This window comes from Lynx rufus, unplaced genomic scaffold (assembly GCF_022079265.1).
Source record: "Lynx rufus isolate CCGP_SWC_20201006 ecotype Redwood Valley unplaced genomic scaffold, mLynRuf1.p SCAF_1, whole genome shotgun sequence".
Taxonomy (NCBI): domain Eukaryota; kingdom Metazoa; phylum Chordata; class Mammalia; order Carnivora; family Felidae; genus Lynx; species Lynx rufus.
The window spans coordinates 231,664,140-231,687,690 of NW_025814823.1; the positions used below are offsets into that span (position 1 = coordinate 231,664,140).

Sequence of the window (23,551 nt, forward strand, 5' to 3'; positions counted from 1 at the left end):
AGAAAGTTCACTGAAATAATCCCCTTTATTATATAAATGACAACACTGAAGCTCAGACATAAAATTTTCTTTAAGGGTGACTCACCATTCTTGATGGATGAACTTAATACTGCCGGTACATACACAAGGATGATAAAGAGGTTTCTCAGGTGTTCCTTCTGACCGACACACTCTACATATGTCTGTGAATGAAAAAGATAAATTGAATTATCTTTCATTATAACTTAAAAAAAAAAACAACAGAACACTTGGCATCCGACTTCAGCTCCGGTCACGATCTTACGGTTCATGGGTTCGAGCCCCGCGTTGGGCTCTGGGCTAACAGCTCAGAGCCTGGAGCCTGCTTCAGAGTCTGTCTCCCTCTCTCTCTCTGCCCCTCCCCCACTCACGCTCTGTCTCCCTCTCTCTCAAAAATAAACTTAGGAAAAAAAAAAACACGCAACCTCAAAGCAAAAATACTGTGTTAAAGCAAGAATCTGTCAGCAGCAGAGATGTAAAAGTGTGACTGTGATAATAAGTATATTCAAAGCTAAAAAATTCCCTAATACATAGAAAGGTGAATTGCCCTTTTGATAAGAACTATTCTCCTAAAACTGCACTCTTCTGTAACTAACAAACGTTAAATAGAAATATGCAAAATCAGGTCACCGCTGGTGTCCTAAGAGTTTTAAACTACAATCCCAACAGTTTCAAGTCCTAAGTCCGGTCCTAACAGTTTAAACTCCACAAAAAACGTATCCAAGGACTTGACACAGTAACAACAGCGGGCAGCATAGGAGACACCCCTTTAGCTTCACGTCACACCATCAGAGGTCTAAGGACATGCACACACACACGATCAGGGTAAGGGGGCACCCCAAAACCACAAAGGTGCCAGGCCAGAGAGAGGCAAGCTAGAAGTCACCTTAAGCAAAAGCCGCCAGAGCCCTGGACTACCTGGTCGGCAGACCTTCACCTGGCCCCACATGGCTCAGAGCACATCTGTCCGTCTTCTTGCCTGGGGCGGCCCCTGGGGTGCAGAGGAAGCGCCTCACGCGAGCAATCTTTCCGGCTCCATAACGCTCCCTCTGCAAGACCACCTATGGAAATTTGGCCGCAACTTTTATTTAGACCATCTTCTCTGAGATCTTCAGGGCCAAGTGCCCACCCCAAGTGGTCGATCTGAAAGGCGACAGGCAGTGTGTACTAGGGGCAGGGACTTAGGCAAACTTTCGACCTACTTTCTCACAGGGAATTTCTCGTGAATGGGGAGTAACTACAATCCAAGCCCGTTATTAATGCATTTAACCAGTCCCCAGCACCCGTGGGACTAGGCTGCACATGAGCTAAGCAGTGTGGTAGTTGGTCCCCAACATTAAAAAGCACCGTGTTGCTCAATCTCGAGTGGCTGAATGCCACTTACCAAATACGAGAGATTCTGAGGACTCAGGCTGGCTAACTGTTCAGCACGCTAATACCCCTGGTTATCAATAAGCCAGACAAATCACTGCCAACACAGAAAGGGCATATACCACCACCCGTGGAAGAGCTTTTGCCGTGCCGATTCTCTCTGCACAGGAGCCGGGAGGGGTTGTCCAGGTTGAGTCAAATCAAGCACACACTCAGGGTTGTGCCTTTCAGCTTCAGCTTCGGAACCACACCCTCCAGCTACCACCACTCAAAGGACTTTGGTTTCCTGGAAGCAGCCTGTGGGGTCATGAGAACAATGCTGGCGATGTGCATCTGTTTACAGCCAGAACTGCACTGGGTACTCGGATCCAAAGCCTCCTCAAACCTCCCACTTTCACCTTCATCCTTGATTAACGAAAACATCTTTGGCAAAAGTTTTCACTCTGGTCTGTCTTGCACCATTCTAAGACTTTGGGCTCTTGCGACAATAGGAATGTTCCAACAATTCTGCCCAATCAGCCACTGCAAAGTTCTGACACAAACAAAATAGAACCACACTAGAATTCCATGATTCCCGGGGCTGTATCCTGGCAGCTCAAGTCTGCTTTGAGTACTCTAATTTTCTCCAAACATACACTTCAGCCTAGGGAAACTAGGCTAAGAGCCAGGAGCTTACTAGAGGCAGGGGGTGGGGACCTGCAAGGACCCTGCGGTAGACCCACAGGGAAGCAGGAGATCCAATATCACACGAACATTTTAAGTACACCGAATTCGGTATCTGCACTGAGGCTGGGATTACTGCAGCTGCCAGCACCAGACTTGCCCTGCGACGGATCCTCCTCAAAGGATCTAAAATGGACTCATTCCAACTATAGGACCTCAAAAGAGACCAGTGTTGTTTTTCATCACTGCTCTCCCTGGTCGCAAGCAGGTCATCTGTGCATCTGTGGTCTTTCTTGGTTGGGGTATTTGACCATCAAGCTACATTTATGGTACCAAGTCTGGATTCCTGGTCGTGATGGTCGCCACTAAAGGCACTGGGACTTCTACCTAAAGTAGTTGACAGGTCCAAGAGACAGGCAACCAATCTGGGTTATCTAGAATCACCAGAGATGCTGGTGCCTATGGGCATCGATTAGTTCCACGATTATCAGAATTATCCAGGTATGAGCAGAATAAGCACTCAAAGCCATATGGAACATGACCACACCAGGCCACAAGTGCTAGGATGCCCGTGGATCGACTTTAGAGATAGGCATGTGCTACAGAGGGATTAATCAGGTAGGGTGGTTTGGGTGCAAATGTGGGTGAGCCAACGCAGACCCGAGGCAAAGCAGTCCCACCTCACCCTGTCTCTGCAGGCAGCTCTCAGGCAGTTGCAGAAGTAGGGCACAGCAGCAAAAGTGTGGCACGGAGTGTAATGCCATCAGGACACAGTGTAAAGGAAAGCAGCGGCAATACTGCTGCACCCACACAAATAAGGGTAGTTATGTCACCCTCCAGAAACAAGGTGACTGAGTAAGGAGTGCCTTTGTGGGCACACTGCTGCCAACAGGATGCAGTGACAACGGGGAAGGGATACTCATGTGTGTGCCAACAGTTGATGCCACTGGGCTCATCCTGCAATGGGGACCAACCCCACAAGGACGGCGCAGCCCCCATGTGGCACGAGGAAGCTATAGGGAGGACCGTGTATTGGCCAGATTGGGTGGGGCTCCTGAAAAGGAGCTGTAGCTCTGCGTTGACAGCGTGCAGCCTGCTTGAGATTCTCTCTTTCCCTCTCTGCCCCTTCCCAGTTCACTTTCTCTCAAAATAAAAACTTAAAAAAATGTAAAATAAAATGTGATAAAACTTTCACTGGCTATATCTTCATCAGGGGAAGAAAGCAGAGTAACATTTAAAAAATATGTCTCAACATTCCTAAAAGCCTATTTCTGTGCACCAACAACCCAATTCTAATTTAAAAACCATTTATTCTAAATGACTTTAATATGGAACTTGGTCCAAAAAATATTACAAATCTCTTCTGCAGTACTGACCCTTTGTTTTCCCACATCATGAAGATGTGACTAAGTTTCGTTCAAAAGCACCTCATGTATAAATATTACCCTAAATGGAAAGGTGAAGATTGCTGGTATAAACTAGAATGGTGATAAGCCCTAGCTATAAAATACTTGTAAGGCCAACATTTGGCAGTTTAGCAGTCCCCAATCCCTGATTAGACTGTGTCATGGGCATAGCCACACCTTATTAGGGAACTGGAAGCTGGGAAAAGCTGCCAACAGAAAGGCTGCACCTGCTCTCACTCTATATCCTCAATTAAATTTCCTTATCCAGTCTGTGTGTGGACTACGAAGGAATGGAAGCTTCTTCCCTGTCAATCCGTGTTCCAGTAAAAAAATCTGAAACAAGGCATAGGTATACAGAGCTAAACATTTTTTCTGGAAGGATACATAAGAATGAAGTCATTAGGAAAATGCAGTTAAAATCATAGTAAGATGGTGACGGCTGCACAACAATTAAATGTGACTATATTTAATTCCAGTGAACTGTACACTTAAAAATGATTAGAATGGTAAATTTTGTATGCATATTTTACTACAAAAAAATTTAAATCACAGTAAGATACCACTACATACCGATTAAAATGACAAAAAGGAAAAAAAATAAAACATTTTTACCATATGACCCAGCAATCCCATTCCTAGGTACTTAATAAAATGAAAATTTATGTTTGCATAAAGACCCACATGAATTTGTACAATGGCTTCATTCATAATTTCCCCTAACTGGAAACAACCAATCCAAGCATTCCGCAATTGGAGAACAGATAAACTGTGGTACATCTGATATTCTTTTCTACAACAGAATACTATTAAGCAATAAACAGGAATGAAATAATGATATATACAACAATGTAAATAAATCTCAAATTAATTATATGTTAAGCAAAAGAAGCCAGACTGAAAAAAGCTCCATACTATATTATTCCATTTATGACATTCTAGAAAAGGTAAAACTAGAGACAGAAACACATCAGTGGTTGCCAGGGTCTCTGGGGATGGGACTGCCCAAAAAAGGGAACAGGAGTATTTTGAGAAGTGGCTGAACTATTCCATACCTTGAATGTGCTAGCTACATGACTGTCTGCATTTGTCAAAAACTCATGGACATTACCATTGATAAATGGATAAAGATGTGCTGTAGGGGCGCATGAGTGGCTCAGTCTGTCGGGCAACTGACTCTTAATTTTGGCTCAGGTCATAATCTCATGGTTTGTGGGTTCGGGCCCTGCGTGGGGTCTGCAATGACAGCGGAGCCTGCTTGGGATTCCCTCCCTCTCTCTCTCTCTCTCTCTCTCTCTCTCTCTCTCCCCCTCAAAAATAAATAAACATTAAAAAAAAAGAGAGAGACATGTTATATACACATACAATGATTGTTATTCAGCCATAAAAAAGAATGAAATCTTGCCATTTGCAACATATGAATGGATCCAGAGAGATTATAGCTAAGTGAAAAAAGTCAGAGAAAAACACATACCATATGATTTAACTCACATGTGGAATTTAAGAAACAAAACAAATGAATAAAGAAAAAAAGAGAGAGACAAACCAAAGACAGCCTCTTAACTACAGAGAATAAACAGGTGGCTACCAGAGGGGAGGTAGGTGGGAGGATGGGTGTTAGGTGAAGGGGATTAACAGTACACTTATCATGATAAGCACTAATATAGGAACCGGTGAATCATTATATTGTATACCTGAAACTAATATAACACTGTATGTTAACTACACTGGAATTAAAAAACTACACACTGACCCAGACCAAAAAAAAAAAAAAAAACAAAAACACAAACAAAAACAAAAAACCCCATGAACATTAAATAGTAAGGTAAATTAAAGTATCGTTTAAATACTTTAATTGAAGAACAAATGGGAAAGGGTAATGACATGAAAAAAAGTTACTGTTCCCTCACTCAAATGTAGTCTGATGAAGTTGCATACTGAAACGTATCCCAACATGCACATTAATTTCATCCAGTCAGACAGGAACTAATGCCATTAGGGACTGTGGAAATCATCAGCACTGGACATTAAATATTTCTGGCATTCCACTTTCTGGATAAATAATAGGACTGCCCTCCCTGCCACTCTGAAATTAGAAATGAAATACAAGCTAGAGTGATGTGTACCACTCCTGGGTAGAAAACTCTAGGAGCTAACGAACACAACTCACCACACTGCATTTTCCTGCCTTAATGACTGTGGAAGCACACTAACATGGAGCTTCCAGCAATCTAGGTTTCCACATGACCACAGGTACCAGGGGCATCTCTCCTCAGCCTGTACCAGACATGATGCTCAGGGAGAAAGAAATCTCTGTCGCTTTAAGCTGCCGTGACTTCTGAGTTGTGCCTAAGACATAAATTAGCCTATCCTATTTCAGAAAGGGTCTTAGCAGCTTCGGGGCAGGGGGGAGCAACTAAAACACAACTACCACCAACACAGAAAGTCAAAGAAAGACTAACCTGTTTTGTATACTAAAATCAATCACACCACCCAACGCCTCAACAGAATAATATGGCCAAGGTTATAAGACAATAAAGTCTGCATAAGGCACAGCCTGAGGCCTTTTAGTAAAACTGAAATAATAAAGTTCTGTGGTAGAACAAGGCTCCCACCGGATTTACATGCAGCAAAACTACAAACCTTGTCAGGCCAAAGTAAAAACATCGCATTTTACTTGTTAGGAATGCAAACCTGCTTAGAAACAGTGAAGAGAAACTCTTCCTGCCTTTTTTTCCCTCCTTCCCTCTCCCCAGGCTCTTGCCGCTTTTCAAAAATAAATTTCTTCTGTTTAATCGTGTGGCAACTTTTGTGGCTTTATTTGAATACCTAATATCTTCACAAAAGCATACCTTTTAATAGCACAGAGCCTAGCTCAATAAATATAAAGGTGCGTTTTTTTGTTTTTTTACTGAAAAACTTCAAATCCTTAGTAACTGAGTATGGAGATGGCCCAGGAAATGAGAGGGAGGGAGAAAAGAACAACCAGTAAGAAGAGTAGGTTACCAAGTTGGAGTCAGCTGTGGAAGTCAACACCCATATTGGTTTGGCCCATCCCATCAATTTTTCTAGCCAATAATCCAGTTCACCAAATGTATCCTAAGCACCTACTACAGAAAAAAGAAGAGCTTTGGGTAGATGTCATTATTTTTAGGCCATCATCTACCTTGAATGTTTTTCCACATAAGATTTTAAAATGTTTGCACAATCCTTCAGGTAATCAACTAATGATAACTCAAAAAGCAAAGGGTTGGTAAATTATTAAAAGATTTTATTTTCCAGAACAAGTTTACATTTACAGAAAATCTGAGAAGACAGCACAGTGTTCTCATACGCACAGCACCTAGTACCACGTTTTTAACACCTTACATTAGGACGGTACTTTTGTTTGAATCTAATGAACTAATATTCACACATTATCATAAACTGAAATCAACAGTTCATTCAGATTTCCTTTCTCTGCACCAAATATCCTTTTTTTTTTTTTGTTCCAAAATCCACCTGACGTTTATTTAGCTGCCATGTCTCCTTAGCTTGGCTAAGAGTTTCTCTTGGCTGTGGCAGTTTCTTAGGCTTTCCTTGTTTCTGATGACTTTGGTTGTTTTAAGGAGTATTGGGTAGGTATGTTGTAGGATGTCTTTTTCAGAATGTCTCATGTTTTGCTCATGATTAGAATATGGAGCTATAGGTCTGAGGGAAGAAAATCACATAGGCAAAGTGCCATTTTCATCACATCATATTAAGGGTATATACCATTAACATGAATTATGATTGTTAATGTTGGCCTTGAGTCATTTGGCTGAAGTAACAAAGGATTTTTAATATCTGATTACCAATAAAATTTTACAATTAGTAGCTATGATCACAGTAGGCAAATATTAATATAGGATTGAAAAATATTACTCAAAATGTCAGTGAATAACCTACATACCCAAAACCAGGGGAATGGGCCTATTAAATTGTGGTACATTCACTACATGGAGTATAGAAAAATGCAAAATGTTAAGTAAACAAAACAGGAATAAAAACTGAAATAAAATACACACTGTACTTCCTACTAGGTAAAAATATCAGAATAGCCTAAAAGAGAAAATACAAAAACAAAACAAAACAAAAAAAAAACCCAACATAGCCATTATAATTGGTTAGATGAGAACACTGGTGATTTTCTTGCCTTCCTTCCCCAAAGTTTCTAGTGCTTCACTGCCACTCTCTACCTGGAAAAGTTTGCCTATAAAAAAATGTACATAATTAGGCCTTGCAAACACAGGATTCAAAATCCTAATTCTACATATACCCCAAGGTTTAGTTATTTTCTCTCTCCAGATTACTTACTACAAAATGAACATTCACCTGTACTGTTGCTCTTGGAAGCCTGAAAACCACATTTTTTTGGCTTCTTTGCTGACTAGGCTTGAGTTGCATTCGGTCAACAAGAAGCACTTTTGCCGGAAAAGGTAAAGCCATTTCCTACTACTGGCTCCAAAAACAGCAGTGGCAGCTACCTGCAGGTGCTGCGGACTCCTGCAGTAGTTAGAGATCCTGGTGGTGATTCTGCCAGCAGCACAGGCAGTGGCTCCAATGGCTTTGGGAGGGGTGGGCCAGGTATCAACGCATTCCCTCTCAGCTCCAGATTCGTTCTTCAGTACCCGTCCAGTGGTAAGAGAATGAATCCTTAAGCCTTTCTTTACACAAACATGTCAGTACAGGGTGCTGGAGGGACAAGGCAAGAAGAAGGAAGTGGTTTTCCGGCTCCTGCTGCACTGTCAGTAGGTCTGTTATAATGTCTACCTTTTCACAATCCTACTGGTAAGAAGAACCCAATACACTCCAGGCCTTGTACCTAACAATGGTATCCAACTTCCTCTGCATGCCCATCCATCAACTCTGGCTTGCCTGCACCCTGGAGGGTTGCTCCCTGCTTGCCCAGAAACTGCAGACCAGCTCTGAACAACTCCACATTTCTCCAATGTCTGAACCACAGACGTGAGGGGGGCCCCACCAATTCAGAATGTGTCCCTACTTGGATAGACTCCCTCTTGCCCAAAGTACCCTTTACAGTATGCTTTACACCTTTATAGCTACGCTCTTACTGTAGCTTAATAATTCTTTCAACTTCCTCTGGCTAAATTACTGTGTGTTTTCTGTCTCCTCACTAGACCAAGACTGCAAAAAACAAACAAACAAACAAACAAAAACAGAAAAAAAAAAAAAGAAAAAGAAGATTTAAAAAACCAAGTGGAAGGTTTAGAATTGGAACATACAGGGAGTGTGGGCTCATCATCCTGGACTTGAGCTCGACAGCAATGGCTACCACAAGAAACAGCACTTGTACAATTCTTTGGACTTGCCAGCTGGACTAGCTGTTTTTTCCTTCCATGGAACATCATGTTGTTTTTTGAAACATCATGTTCACCATGGGTAAAAAAAACTGAGAAAACAAAAACAAAAACAGTTATTCAGGTCTAAGTATTCGGCAGACATTTTATCACAAAAGAATCAAGTGAGCCCAGGAGTGAAGGAAAACAACTAACGATATTTACTGCCAATAATAAAAATCAAACTTTCAGACAAAAATTATGATTTTAGAAAACTTGTATCCATCACAACGAGCATAACAGCCTCTCTAATACCTAAAAGGCTTTTCAAGACGAGCTAGGTGGTGACGTTAGTGAATGGAAGCTTTTCTACTACCATTTGGAAGATATGCAGAACTCAGCGACTATCTACCAAAAGATCAATAATACATCATGCTACAAAACCATGCATGAGTAAAAAAATAACCCAATAGATTTTTAAAAATAGCTTTATTGAGGAATAAGTGACATTCAATAAAATGCGCTTAAATATCACTTGGTACACTTGACAATGATAAAACGGTCACCACAACTGAAATAAGGTATCCATCACCACCAAAATTAACTCAACTTCCTTGATAATCTCACTGTCCCACTCTCCTCTCCGCCCCATTCCTAAGCAAGTACCTATCTGCATTCCAGTACTTCGGATTAACTTGCATTCTCTAGAGTTTTATGTTAGTGGCACATACCCTGGCTTCTTCTTTCACTCATCCTAATTATTTTGAGATTCATCTATGTTGTTACGTGTATCAAAAGTTCATTTCTTTTTAGCACAGACTAGTATTCCACTGTATGGATGTGTTACAATTTGTTTATCCATTCGTCTGTTGATGGGCATTTGGGCTAGTGCAAGTTTTGGGATTTTACAAATAAAACTGCTATGTACGTGCACATACGAGTTTGTAGGCATTCATTTCTCCTAGTAAACCCCTAGGAGTGCTGCGGCTGGATCATGTGTTAAGTGCATGTTTAACTTTCTAAGAAACCGCTACACTGATTTTCAAAGTGGCCGTACCATTTTACATTCCCACCAGCAGTACACGAAAGCGCCGGTTGTTCCACATTCTCACCAACACTTGGTATGGTCGTCCTTTACAATTTCATCCTTTCTAACAGGTACACAATAGAGATATCTCATCGTAGTCTTCTTTTGTTAACAGCTTTATTGAAATACACAAATTATAAAGCTCAACAACTTAAAGTATTCAATCTGATGGTTTTTAATTTATGTACAGAGTTATGCAACCATTACCACAATCTAGTTTTTTAACAACTTCGTCATCCCAAAAAGAAACCTTGTAACAATATATTAACAGTCACTCCTCATTCTTTGTCTTTATATAGATTTGCCTATTGGGGATATTTCACACAATTTGAATCGTATGAAATGTGGTGTTTCAGGACTAGCTTCTTTCACCTAGCATAATGTTTATGAGGTTCAGCCAAGTTGTAATACATACCAGTATTTCATTCCTTTGTATTTCCAAATATTCCATTTTATAGATCTACCACATTTTACTTATCCATTCATCAGACAATAGACAACGGATTGTGACATTTTTAATCCTCTTGGGTATATACCTAGGAATGGAATTGGCAGCTCAGTTTAACTTTTTGAGGTTAATTAGCCACACTATATACATTCTCACCAGAAATGAATGGAAGCTCCAATTTCTCCACAATCCCAACAACACTGATTATCCGTCCCTTTTGATTACACTCATTGCTGTGGGTGTGAATTCTTTCACTGTCATCTTGATTTGCATGTACCTAACGACCAGTGATGCTCTGCATCTTTTTATATGCTTACCAGCCATGTGCATATATCCTCTGGTGAAGTTTCCAAAATCTTTGGGCCATCTCTTAAACTGGCTCATTTGTGGGGCGCCTGGATGGCTCAATTGGCTAAGTGTCTGACTTTGGCTCAGGTCAAGATCTCGAAGTTGGCAAGTTGGAGCCCCTCATCAGGCTCTGTGCTGACAGCTGAGTCTGCAGCCTTCTGATTCTGTGTCTCCCTCTCTCTCTCCCCTCCCCCATTCACACTCAGTATCTCTCAAAAATAAACATTAAAAAAAATTTTTTTTAATTGGGTCATTTGTTTTCTTCTTAATTGAGTTTTGAGAGTTTCTTATATACTCCAGTAAGTCCTTTTATCAGATATATGTTTTGCAAACATTTTCTGTGGCATGTCCTCATTCTCTAAATAGTGATGAATTTTGATGCCATCCAATTTAACAATTTCTTCTTTTAGGGATCATGCTTTTAGTGTTGTACCTAAGAAATCTTAGCAGACTAACCCAAGATCACAAAGATTTTCTCCTATGTTCTTCTAAAACTTTCACAGTTAGGTTTTTCATTTAGATCTAACATCCCTTTGGGCTAATTCTGGTACATGGTCCAAGGAATGCCTCAAACTTCATTTTCTGCTTTTGGACAGTCAATTATTCCAGCACCATTTGTTGAAAAACTATACTTTCTCCACCGAAATGCTTTTGTATCTTTTTTCTTTTCCTTTTTTTTTGGGGGGGGGAGGGGGAGAGAGAAAGAGAGTAAGGAAGTTTAAGCAGGGCAGAGGGGAAGAGGGAGAGAGAGAATCCCAAGCAGGCTCCAGGCTCAGCACAGAGCCCGACACAGGGCTCGATCCCATGACCCTGAGACCATGACCTGAGCCAGACGCTCAACAGATGGAGCCACCAGGCACCCCTGCTTTTGTATCTGGATTAGTCAAAAATCAACTGTCCATATACGTATGAGTCTATTCCTGGACTATCCTGAGCCATCAGACCAATGGATTTTAATTTAAGTTGATTTAATTTTTAAAAGGTGAGATATACGTTTTCAGATGTAATACTGCTTAAAGAAACTACTACTTGTCAACTTTTGGCATACTATCAAAGGATATCAAAAATTACCTGAAAATATACCTCCCTTTTCAAATTACCTGCGTGAAGCCGAATTTTCTTCATACACTTTAACCAAAACATATGGCAAGAGGAACTACAGAGGCAGAGATGTGAATCCGATTGTCTTGTAAGAATCCAGGCATAAAAGAGATTGGCAAAAAATTCAAACAATGATACTCTTCTCACTGAGGTTTTTGTCTTGGAAAATACATTTATCATAAAGTTATTTTTGTTAACATGTATTGTATTTAAAGTTCTGTTTTCATTTCTTTTTTTAATTTTTTTTTTTCAACGTTTATTTATTTTTGGGACAGAGAGAGACAGAGCATGAACGGGGGAGGGGCAGAGAGAGAGGGAGACACAGAATCGGAAACAGGCTCCAGGCTCCGGGCCATCAGCCCAGAGCCCGACGCGGGGCTCAAACTCACGGACCGCGAGATCGTGACCTGGCTGAAGTCGGACGCTTAACCGACTGCGCCACCCAGGTGCCCCTGTTTTCATTTCTAATAGAGTAAAAAGATAACCCCTATATAAACAAAAGTCCTGGGGCACCTGGGTGGCTCAGTCGGCTGAGCGTCCAACTTCAGCTCAGGTCACGATCTTGCGGTCTGTGAGTTCGAGCCCCACGTCAGGCTCTGGGCTGATGGCTCAGAGCCTGGAGCCTGCTTCCGATTCTGTGTCTCCCTCTCTCTCTGCCCCTCCCCCGCTCATGCTCTGCCTCTCTGTGTCTCAAAAATAAATAAATGTTAATAAAAAAATTAAAAAATAAATAAAAAATAAATAAACAAAAGTCCTATGGGTCCTCAGTATTTAAAAGTGTAAAAGGAAGGGCACCTGGGTGGTTCAGTCAGTTAAGCGTTCAACTCTTGATTTCGCTCAGGTCATGATTCCAGGTCATGGGATTGAGCCTCTGCTTAAGATTCTCTCTCTCATGGGGCACCTGGATGGCTCAGTCGATTAAGCGTCCGACTTCGGCTCAGGTCATGATCTCGAAGTTCACAAGTTCGAGCCCGGCATCAGGCTCTGTGCTGACAGCTCAAAGCCTACAGCCTGCTTCTGATTCTGTGTCTCCTTCTCTCTCTGCCCTTCCCTGCTTGTGCTCTTGCTCCCTCTCTCTCTCTCTCTCAAAAATACATAAAAACATTAAAAACACACACATACACTCTCTCTCTCTGTCCCTCTCTCCTGATCACTCTCTCTAAAATTAAAAAAAAAAAAAAAGTGTAAAGGAATCCTAAGTCCAATGGTCTACAAACTGTTCCATTTCCGAACTTTGAAATGGCTAAGAATGGGGGAATTCAATATTTGATAAATGGGGAAGAAAGAGACAAGGAACCTCCAAATCTTCTATCTCAAAAGTGCTATAATAGAATTACACACCAAAAATACTAAATTTGATTGTATACAAATTATACCTTATTAACCTATCAGTACAGAATACACAAGTGGAAGCAGGGAAGTGAGAGAAAAGTAAAAAAGACATTGTAATTAAGTTCAGTTATAAGAAATAAGTGTACAGAAAATGTTCCATGTCTTCCAAGCCTTCAAGAATTTATGCCTGTTATGGACTCAATTGTGTTGTTTCCACCAGCTCTACCAAAATTCATAAACTGACATCCTAATACCTAGAACCTCAGAATGACTGTATTTCTAGACAGGGTATTTAAGGAGATAATTAAGTTAAAAAATAAGATCATTCGGATGGGCCCTAAGTCAACATGAGTGGTGCCTCTGTAAAAACAAGATTAGGGCACAAACATGCAAAGAGAGAAAACCATACAGAAGGCACAAGAAGACACAAATCTGCAAGCAAGGAGAGAAGCCTCAGAAGAAACCAGCCCTGCAGACACCTTGGTATCAAACTTCTGGTCTCCAGAACTGTGAGAAAATAACCCTCTATTAAGTCACCCAGTCTGTGATCCTTTGTTATGGCACCTGTTGAAAATACAATATCCAAAACTGAATTCGTCTCTTCCCATTCAGAGCTAATGAAACTACACCAGAAATCATTCTTAAATCTTCCTTCCTATATCACCTCATCAATCACTATTTTCTATTAATTCTACCCTGATCTGTTTCTTCTTTCTCATTCTTTCCATTTCCACTGCCTGAATTTAAACCCCTATATAATATCTTGCCCAGCCCACTGCAATAGCATTCTAAAATATAGTCTGAATTAATCAGTTTTCCCTTGGGGTCTTACTTCCTGTTACCTTTTTAAGAACACTCTCCATTCTACCTGTATTATACTAAAAATTAGCAATCTTCATGTCCTTACAGGAGAGAAGTAAAGCCCAACTAAAATAAGCCTGGTCTGGAAGAGGATACCCAGGTAGTTCAACATTAATCACTCACAGCATTCCAGCCCAGAAGATATTCTAGCTCAACAATGGAGGAAACAACTTTTGGGATGTCTGCCCTGAATCGAGAATGGACACTGACAGCCATGACTTTTATTCTTTTCCTTTTTATTGAACTATAACTGACATACAACATTACTTTTGAGTGTATGACATATTCAATATATGTAACATGTGAAATGACCACAGTAACTCTAGTTAAGTCCATCACTACACGTAATTTTTTTCTTGTGATAAGAACTTTTAAGATCTACTCTGTTAACAACTTTCACATATATAACATAGTACTGACTCTTGTTATGGGGCTGTATACTACATCTCCAGGACTTGTAACTGCTGGTTTGTAGCTTTTGGCATGATTTTTACTTTTCCGTCATCTTTCCCACCGTCACACAGCCACCTGGATCATGGGTAGGCACCTGATCCCACACGGGCCAATCAGATTCTAGCTCCCAGAAATTTGGATTTAAGATTAAGTTGATGAGGAAAGAGATCTATTCACGGAAATAGCCATGGACACAATGGCAAGACAATTTATGCCTCACCTCTGCTCAAAACCCTCCCTATCTCACAACAGTAGAAGTAAAGTCCTACATACCCGTTCTGCTTCTACACTGGTCCCATGATCTCTGACCTCATATTTTACTTACTCTTCCCCCAACTCATTCACTCCATTGTAGCTACACTGGTCTCCTGACACACTCCCATCTTAGAGAGTTCACACTGGCTATTCTCTCTGCCTAGAATTCTCTGTGCACAGAGTATCTGCGTATCCAACTCCCTCTCTTCGCTCCTTCTCAGTGAGGCCTTCCTTCACTGCCATAGTTAACACTGAAATCCCGTCCTCCCACCCTGGCACACCTTATTCCCTCCAGATTTACTCTTCTCCACAACATTTATAACCTTCCAGCTATGCCATATAATTTATTTTCTGTCATCCCTTCCTCCCCTACCAAGCCAAAAGCAAGAATGTAAACTCTATGAAATGAGGGATTTTGTCTATTTTGTTCTCTGCCTAGCCCAAGCGCATAAAACAGTGCCTGGCTTCTAACAGGTGCTCAAATAAACATTTGTCAAATAAGTGCATGTCTGCTTGGTGATAAGCCTGCCAATGCAGTGAAAGCTGATCTGTGGTGAGAAGAATGAAGCAGACTTGTCTGGAAGCAGAGATGAAAGACCATGTGGTTCTAGAAAGATGGTAACTAGCTGTCTGGTTCTGACAACTTCCCATACTTCTAACTCCTTTCTTCCAAATCTATGTCATCTCAAGTTTTTGCCATAGTAAATATATAACACGATCGACTGCAATACACTTTCAAATTTATACCCTCCCAATGTTTCACAAAGCATATAAAATAATTGCTTTGGCATTCCATAAACAAATTGCTTATAAGATTTTGAACTGTGTTCTGCTAGCGTAAGTAGTAATTTAGCAAAATAAAAAAATCGGGTCTGTATCACTGGACCGAAATGATAACAATGTATTTAGTATCTTTATGAGGGTTTCATACATCAATACTTGCTTCCAACATCCATTCCAACAGTGTGGTGTTTTTCCTTTTAAGAAATGTATATCCTTGAGGGGCCGTGTCAGTTAAGTGTGCAACTTTGGCTCATGTCATGATCTCATGGGTTCATGAATTCGAGCCCTGTATCAGGCTCTCTGATGTCAGCGTGGACACCGCTTTGGATACTCTGCCCCTTCTCTTCTCTCTCTGCCCCTCCCCCGCTGGTTCTCTCTCTCTAAATAAACAAACATTTTTTTTTTAATGTATATCCTTGAGCAAAAGACATATATACATTTTTTGAAACCAAAAAATCTCAGTGCATTGCAGGATCAGACTCCTAATCCAAAAATGAGGAAGCTGTGTATCTAAGGTATCCTCTTACATTTAAAGACTCGATGATAGCAGTTTACATAACGTATCTCCACTCATACAAAATACATACAAAAAACAATATGAATGAGTCACACATCCTCTGTTATGAAACTAGATCATAAACCTGTTGATTTTACAAAAACAAAATTTAATACCCCAAACACTTTTTAGAGATCTTTAAAATCTAGCAAACACTTATTATGAAGGGCCAAAATCCATCTAGCAAATTATCAGTTTTCTAACAGACTTTAGTACTGTTTACCACAAATACAAAACATTCTGAGCATTACAACATCATCTGTGATACCCTAGAGGAAAGCGACATGCCTTTTTAAAAATTTTTTCAACGTTTATTTATTTTTGGGACAGAGAGAGACAGAGCATGAACAGGGGAGGGGCAGAGAGAGAGGGAGACACAGAATCCGAAACAGGCTCCAGGCTCTGAGCAGTCAGCACAGAGCCCAACGCGGGGCTAGAACTCACGGACCGTGAGATCGTGACCTGAGCCAAAGTCGGATGCTTAACCAACCAAGCCACCCAGGCACCCCTCGACATGCCATTTTTAAAGGAGGGAAGAGTTACACACTGTATAGTTGGTATTTTAATTACATTCTTCATCTTTGCTCAGATTAACATACTAAAAATAGAAAAGTAAACATTATCAGTATTTTTAATAATAAATGACAATTTTTAGGGGCGCCTGGGTGGCGCAGTCAGTTAAGCGTCCGACTTCAGCCAGGTCACGATCTCGCGGTCCGTGAGTTCGAGCCCCGCGTCGGGCTCTGGGCTGATGGCTCAGAGCCTGGAGCCTGTTTCCGACTCTGTGACTCCCTCTCTCTCTGCCCCTCCCCCGTTCATGCTCTGTCTCTCTCTGTCCCAAAAATAAATAAACGTTGAAAAAAAAATTAAAAAAAAAATGACAATTTTTAAAAATTTAATTTTCTTTACATTTTTTTGGTCATTTTCTTCCATTTTTACTGTGTCCTACAGAAAAACTGTTTCTTTTATAGTCAGATAAAAAAAAAAAAACCCAAATGCATTTTAAGAAATAATCTGTAATAACTAGTTTAGCAAATAGAGCAGTTGTTTCCAAGCTTTTTTTCACTTTATCATGAAATAATTCTCTATAACCCTCTCTTTCCTTTCAATGTTGTTCCAAGTTAAATTTAAATTAATTTTGAAAATTTCAGAAGATTTCTGATTTGGAATTTAGCAAAGTGAGCAGAAGTACTAAAATTCACTTTCATTTCATGACTAATAGCTTCATAAAACAAATGCCCAAAAAAAGGTTCTGTCAAAATATGTAAATGATTCATCCTATAAAGGGAGTGACAAAAATAAGTTATTTATTATCTATTTTAACCACAGGGTCTAACAGACCTGAGTCTGAATCTTACCTCTGATATGCACTATCTAGATGACCCTGGGCAAGTCATGTAATCATACCAACCCAACCCCTCACCTCAAACCCTCCCCCCACACTCCCCCTTTCCTCTCTGTAAAGAGTGGATACCCTAAAAATGTGGAGAGAATTAAAGAAGATGTGTATAAAGTGTTCAGTAAACACATGCCACACACACGTACTCAATACTAGTTATTTTAATAAGAAACAGTGTTCAAGTCAGTAAATAAAAATCATTTATGCCTTACCCTGATTATAATTTTACAAGGAAAAACAATGTTGAAGCACTAGAAGTACGTTGAAAATCATCCTTTCATGATTCCATATAAACCTCCAGATTCTGCAATTCCTGATTTACCACTAACTACAGCACCCTAAGAGTAGGCAAGTACTAAGCGCCCAGGCTCAAAGAATGGAATTTAGGGTTGCCAGCACACATCGAGTGATAAATAAATACGTGCCTTACTAGATTGAGTCATTAAAATGTGAATCCGAAATGACGTAAAATCTTTGCAGATGGAAATTCACACACAAGGACCATCTGTCAAAAACAAAGTAATTCCTAACCTCTCAGCAGCTTTACTATTTTTTTCCAAGGGAATCTCCTGTGGCGACTAGCTTCACTCACTGGGTGTAATAAACACAACGGAGACATAATGGAAGGAAACGTCTATTGGTAATCAGAATATCTGGGCTAAAAATCTCTTACAAGTGTGTGAAACGTGGACCAGCTGTTAAAACAACTAAGCCTGAATTTCCACACCTATACCTACCTACTCCACCGGACACTATGAGGATCAAACGTAAAGGCACGTGGGTGTGCTCCGTAAGCCATCATACACAAATGTCATTACAGCCTAGGTTCTTATTATCCAATGAAAGATTTATTTAAGAAATGATAAGTCAAGTTCAACCAATTCTTCACATACACGAAGATCTTAAACTTTTTATCACTATTGCATGCCATGGCAGTGCTCCACGATTTTCATCTAAAACCACCCAAATCGCAATCCATTAAGGCTGCAAGACATGTCCCCACATAAAGCCACTCAACGCATCAGGGCATCTTCACTGATAACCAAACCATCAAGAAACAGGATAATGTAGTAATTTCCTCTACAGACACACTAAATTATTTGGTCGATTCTAAAAAGATAAAACCGCTTGAACGTGAACCCACCCTACCCTTCGGTGGATAAGCAAACGCATTTCCATACCCCTAGATGTCTATACCTTATGTATTCAGTTTACACGGGTTAACAAACAGCCGTATCCCAAACACACACTCACAAAACAAAGCACACAAACCCCCGCTTGCTAGTGTCAGGGATTGGACACAAAATAAACTACACCGAAACAAAAGAATTCCAAACAATCTCCCTCCTCCTAATAACCTCGCTGGACCTTACTCTTCCACGTTTAGTAAACAAATTATTTGGGGGCAGGGACGCACAGGGCAAGGTTCTAAAATAGGGGTCAGTCAACCGCACTCAGCCGTCACCTGGCGGGGCATTTTTCGCGAAGTTTCAGAGTCAACAAAGAAGTTTTGTCGTCAGGGGATAGGGCCTGTACAGCAATAGGCGAAACGACAATAAGGAAGACAAAACCGAGTGGGGGATGGGCGTGGAATACGCCCCCGTACTTCGGGCGGCGACCACTGCAGGTCCCCAGGGGACGTGGGGGGGGGGATGGAGGGGCAGGGAGGCCGCGCCAGCCCGGAGCCCCGCAGCCCCGCGCCCCCGGCGGGTTCCCGCCCCCCGCGCGCACGGGCGGGAAACGGTGGGGGGCGCCGAGGGGTCACCTTCGGCTCCCCCCCCGCCCCCCCCCGCTCCGCGCGGTCCACCGCCCCTCGAGCCGGCTCCTCAGCGGGCAAACGGCCCGGGCGCTGGCCCCGCCGGTCACCGCGCTCCCCCGCCCCGAGGGGAGGCGCCCCCGCCGCGCCGCCCGGGCCCGTCGCCCGTCTCGGGCGCCGCGGCCAGAGCGCGGGCCTGGCCCGAACCCAGACGCCGGTGCAAGGGCGCGGGCGCCGCCGCTTACCTTCCTCGGCGGTGTCCATCTTGTCTGGGGGGGCGGCGGTGACGCAGCCGCGAGGCACCCGCGGCCGGGGCCGGAGCCTTCCGGCCCGGGCGGGGAGGGAGGGAGGGAGGGGGAGGAGGGAGGAGGGAGCGGAGCCGGGCCGGGCAGGTGCGTGTGCTCAGGTGCGAGAGAGGAAACGAGAGGAAGGAGAGAGGGGGAGAGGGAGAGGGAGACAGGCTGACAGAAAGCGGCCGCGAGAGGGGAGGGGGAGGGGCGGGGAGATCGGGGCGGAGAGGCCTGGGCGGGGCGCCGGGCGGAAGGGGCGGGAGCGCCCCCCCAAAGACGCGCGCCGTCACTTCCGCCGGCGGAGGCCTCCGGGACGGTGAGGGTCGGGCGCGGGCGGGGCTGCGACTGCCCGGGCTCCGGGCCACCTGGGTCTCGTCGTGGGCGGCGTGGCTGAAACCTAAGCAGGAGTCGAACTCTGGTGGCACCGAGGGCGGCGACAAAAAAGGAACAGAGCCGGGGGGGCGGGGCAGCGTGAGCGAGCGCAGCGCGGACCGGACCGCGGTGCACAACAGAGGCTCGTTTCTGGGTGGCTTAAGGATCCTCTGGGTGAAAGAAAACACAGGTTCTGCGCCCCCTCTCCCGCCACGAGACTCTAGTGCCGTGTGTCTGGAGTGGGCCCAGGAGATGCACTTTTGTTCGGCACCCGGGTGGCTGTGATGCACGTTTTGAGGAAACGGTGCAACATCACTGAAATGTGAGAAGACGCTCGCTAACTTTACCAAAATTCCCCCCGGGGAGACTCATGCATTTTGGTTGGAAGGACTTCAATAACCCACTGAGGCTGAGGATTGAGACATCCGCCTCTAATAGAGATCGGTTCGGATGCGAACAGGCCTTCCTGTGCGGAGTTCAGGACGCCTACCGGGCCGGAGCCGAACTGTCTCGGCCTTAGGAGCGGCTGACCTCTGCCTCCGTCAGTACTCCACACCATGAGCTTGCCTTTTTCTTTAAGTGAAGCTCTACTTACAAAATACAGATTAGAAAGGCCAGTGCCTTAGGATCGCCTGAGTAGAAGCAGAGATGCCTCTAACCCCAAAGAAAAACATTTTAAACAATATACAGATGATTTGCAGAAATAGATTCAAGAATGCTAGCAATCTCTTTTACATCTGCGTGACTGAAGGCATTGGGAAGACCTCCCCCCCCCCACTTTCTGAATCAGAATGAGATTTAGAGTAAAAATAGTGAAATGGAGTCCTCCAAAAAGAGAACAACCCTTAAAGACCGATGTCACTGATTTGACTGATTTTACTCATGTTACCCAATGTAGGAAAGCGAATTCTTGACACCATAATGGAGACCCGCTGATTTCAAGGACTGAGCTTGAGAACTGATCCCATTTAAGTCTTTCTTTAACTATGTTTTGACTATCTCCCAAGAAACTGAATTTGAAGGAGGCTCATTCCCCAGCCCCTATCCCTCACCTAACCCTAATATGAGCTCACGTGCCTGTAAGGCCTGTAGCAGAGCACTTCTCACTAAGCTGAGACCGGAGGCCCAGTTCAGGATCACCAAACCCAGTCTTGCGTTGTATGGCAAGGGTTCTGTGAGACAGACATTGAGACTTGCTCACAGAAGTACGGGTTATGTACTGCAGTGAAGGCATCTGCATGACCAGATGGTCGGGGTGGTTAGCATCACCAGTGATGGGACAGGTGGACATGATGAAAAATCAAAACCTGCCGACAAGGCACGCCTGCATCTGGGCATGAGGAAACACCAGACGAACCCAGGCTGAGGGGCATCCTACAGAATCTAAGGCCTATACTGTCAGGACAAGAAAATGACTGAGGAGACGTTTCAGATTGGAGGAGACCAAAGAGACACGACAACTACATGCAATGTGTGTTTCTGGATGAGGTCCCACACCAGAAAACGCAAAAAGATATTTTGGGGACAATTGGCAAAATTGAAAGTTGAGTAAGGTCTTTGGAGGTTAGTGTTGCATCCGTGTTGATTTCCCGACTTTTTCAGAGATCTGTGTTTAGGGAAATACACACTAGAGCATTTAGGTTTGAGGTAGGATTAGGTTTGAAGCTTATAGTCAAATCGTTTAGAAAAAAAGACTGTATATCCGTGTAAGTGTGTGTGTGTGTGCGCGCATGGATGTGCACGTGCATACGTGCACACGTGTGTATGGAGAGAAAGCAGGTGTGTGTGTATCCGAGAGAAAGGGAGAAGTTAAAAGTTGCTGAAGCTGGGTGAAGTTAATATGAAAGTTGTACTGCATTTGCAACTTTTCTGTGACTTTGAAATTATTCTGAAATCATTTTTTAAAGGCAAAATTGGTAAGTGCAGATGGAACTCCAGAGCAGCAGTTCTCAAATTTGGGGATCGGTCATAAACACTTCTGACAACCTGATAAAATCTATGGACTTTTTTCCCGGAAAAATTCCACAGGCGCAAAACATTGCATAAAATTTCAGGGCGTAGTTCATGGATGCCTTCAAGTCCATGCATAAATTCCTGGTTAAAATAACCTCTCAGTTAGGGGCACCTGGGTGGCTTAGTCAGTTGGGCGTCTGACTTCATTCAGCTCAGGTCATGATCTCACAGTTTGTGAGTTCAAGCCCCGCACTGGGCTCTGTGCTGACAGCTCAGAGCCTGGAGCCTGCTTTGGATTCTGTGTCTCCTCCTTTCTCTGCCCTTCCCCCACTCACACTTTGTCTCTTTCTCTCTCTCTTTCAAAAATAAATAAACATTAAAAAAAATTTTTTTTAATAACCTCAGTTAAAGTATTGAGAAAAATAATAACATCCATTTCATTTTCCGAGGATATAGCAGGCTAGGTTATTTAAGCCAACAGTTGAAAATGCTAGATAAAAATATAAAAGACATATTCTTACATGTTGAGTAAAACAGTAAAGCAATTACTGGACCAAAATCTGAGGAGAGGAGGAAAATGGAACCTGGAAATTGCTTTTGCTCTGCTGAGCCAGGCAGATACGAATTTGTGTTTTGACAGCAAGAAGAATAATTTTGGAAGCCCAGAACCTGACCAGCATGAGGCTCTGTTAAGGGACCTTCCACCAGGATTCTCCCCAAGGCCCATAGGGCTGCTGTCTCTGGGGAACAGTGGGCCAGAAATAAATCTGAATCCTCTCTAAGACATCTAGGAAAAGTTGTCTGCTGATGATACCCATGAACCAACCCCGGCATGGATTGCACCCCAAACTCCCATCACCCCAGTGACCAAATAATCTCTGATAGTGAATTCAGTTCAAAATGGTCTTGGACCACTGGGAGCCCTAAGCACCTGAAAGAAGTAAATGCCGATTCTTCTAGGGGAATGCACTGCTTCCTAGCTGTCTTGGTCGGCTAGGACTCCCATAAAAGAAGACCACAGATGGGGTAGCTTAAACAACCGAAATTTACTCTGTCATGGTCCTGGAGGCTGAGAGTACAAGGTCAAGATGCCATCAAGTTTGGTTTCTCCGGAGGCCTCTCCCCTTGGCTTGCAGACAGACGCCTTCTTGTTGGGTCCTTACACGGCCTTGTTTCTGTGTGTGCACACCCCTGGTGTGTCTTCCCCTTCCTACAAGGACTGGGGTCCTATTCGATTAGGGGCCTTCCCTTCTGACACCATTCAATCTCAATTACCTCCTCAAAACCTCTGTCTCCTAATACCGTCACACCGAGAGCTAGGGTTTCAAAAGTGAACCTTAGAAGGACACGGTTCCGTCCATAACGTCATCCTTCAAAGAACGTCCACGAGTAAATGTACAAGGACAACGAACTGCACACAGTAAACATAACCAAATATTTGTGTGTGTAGCTATACATACATATGTCACAAGATACCTTGAGCAAGAATTTATGTGACAGCAGAAACCACTCTGCAAACACCTCGGGTATGGAAATCCCTAGATGCACAGATTACAAAGAAACTACACTTACTATGGCATTCTGAAAAGAGTGATAAAACACTGTTATTTTAAAATGTTAATTTTATAGTGCCTGGGTGGTTCAGTCGGTTAAGCGTCTGACTCTTGATTTCAGCTCAGGCCGTGATCTCACGGTCTGTGAGTCTGAGCCCTGTGTCGGGCTCCGTGCTGAGGGTGCAGACCCTCTTTGGGATTCTCCCTCTCCCTCTCTCTCTGCCTCTCCTC

At 42.9% G+C, this 23,551-nt stretch overlaps 1 protein-coding gene across 2 annotated transcripts in view; it reads right to left on the minus strand.

Annotated features, from left to right (window-relative positions):
• The window catches only part of MARCHF6 (membrane associated ring-CH-type finger 6), a 75,381-nt gene extending 55,749 nt beyond the window's left edge, over positions 1-19,632 (minus strand). For both annotated transcript variants that reach the window (XM_047094093.1, XM_047094082.1), the window contains exons 1-2: positions 19,398-19,632; positions 86-182 (exon numbers count right to left, since the gene is read on the minus strand). In XM_047094093.1, the coding sequence (XP_046950049.1) occupies positions 86-182; positions 19,398-19,416 (116 nt within the window). In that variant the 5' untranslated portion in view covers positions 19,417-19,632. The remainder of the gene's footprint in view (positions 1-85; positions 183-19,397) is intronic.
• Between the last annotated feature and the right edge of the window lie 3,919 nt (positions 19,633-23,551).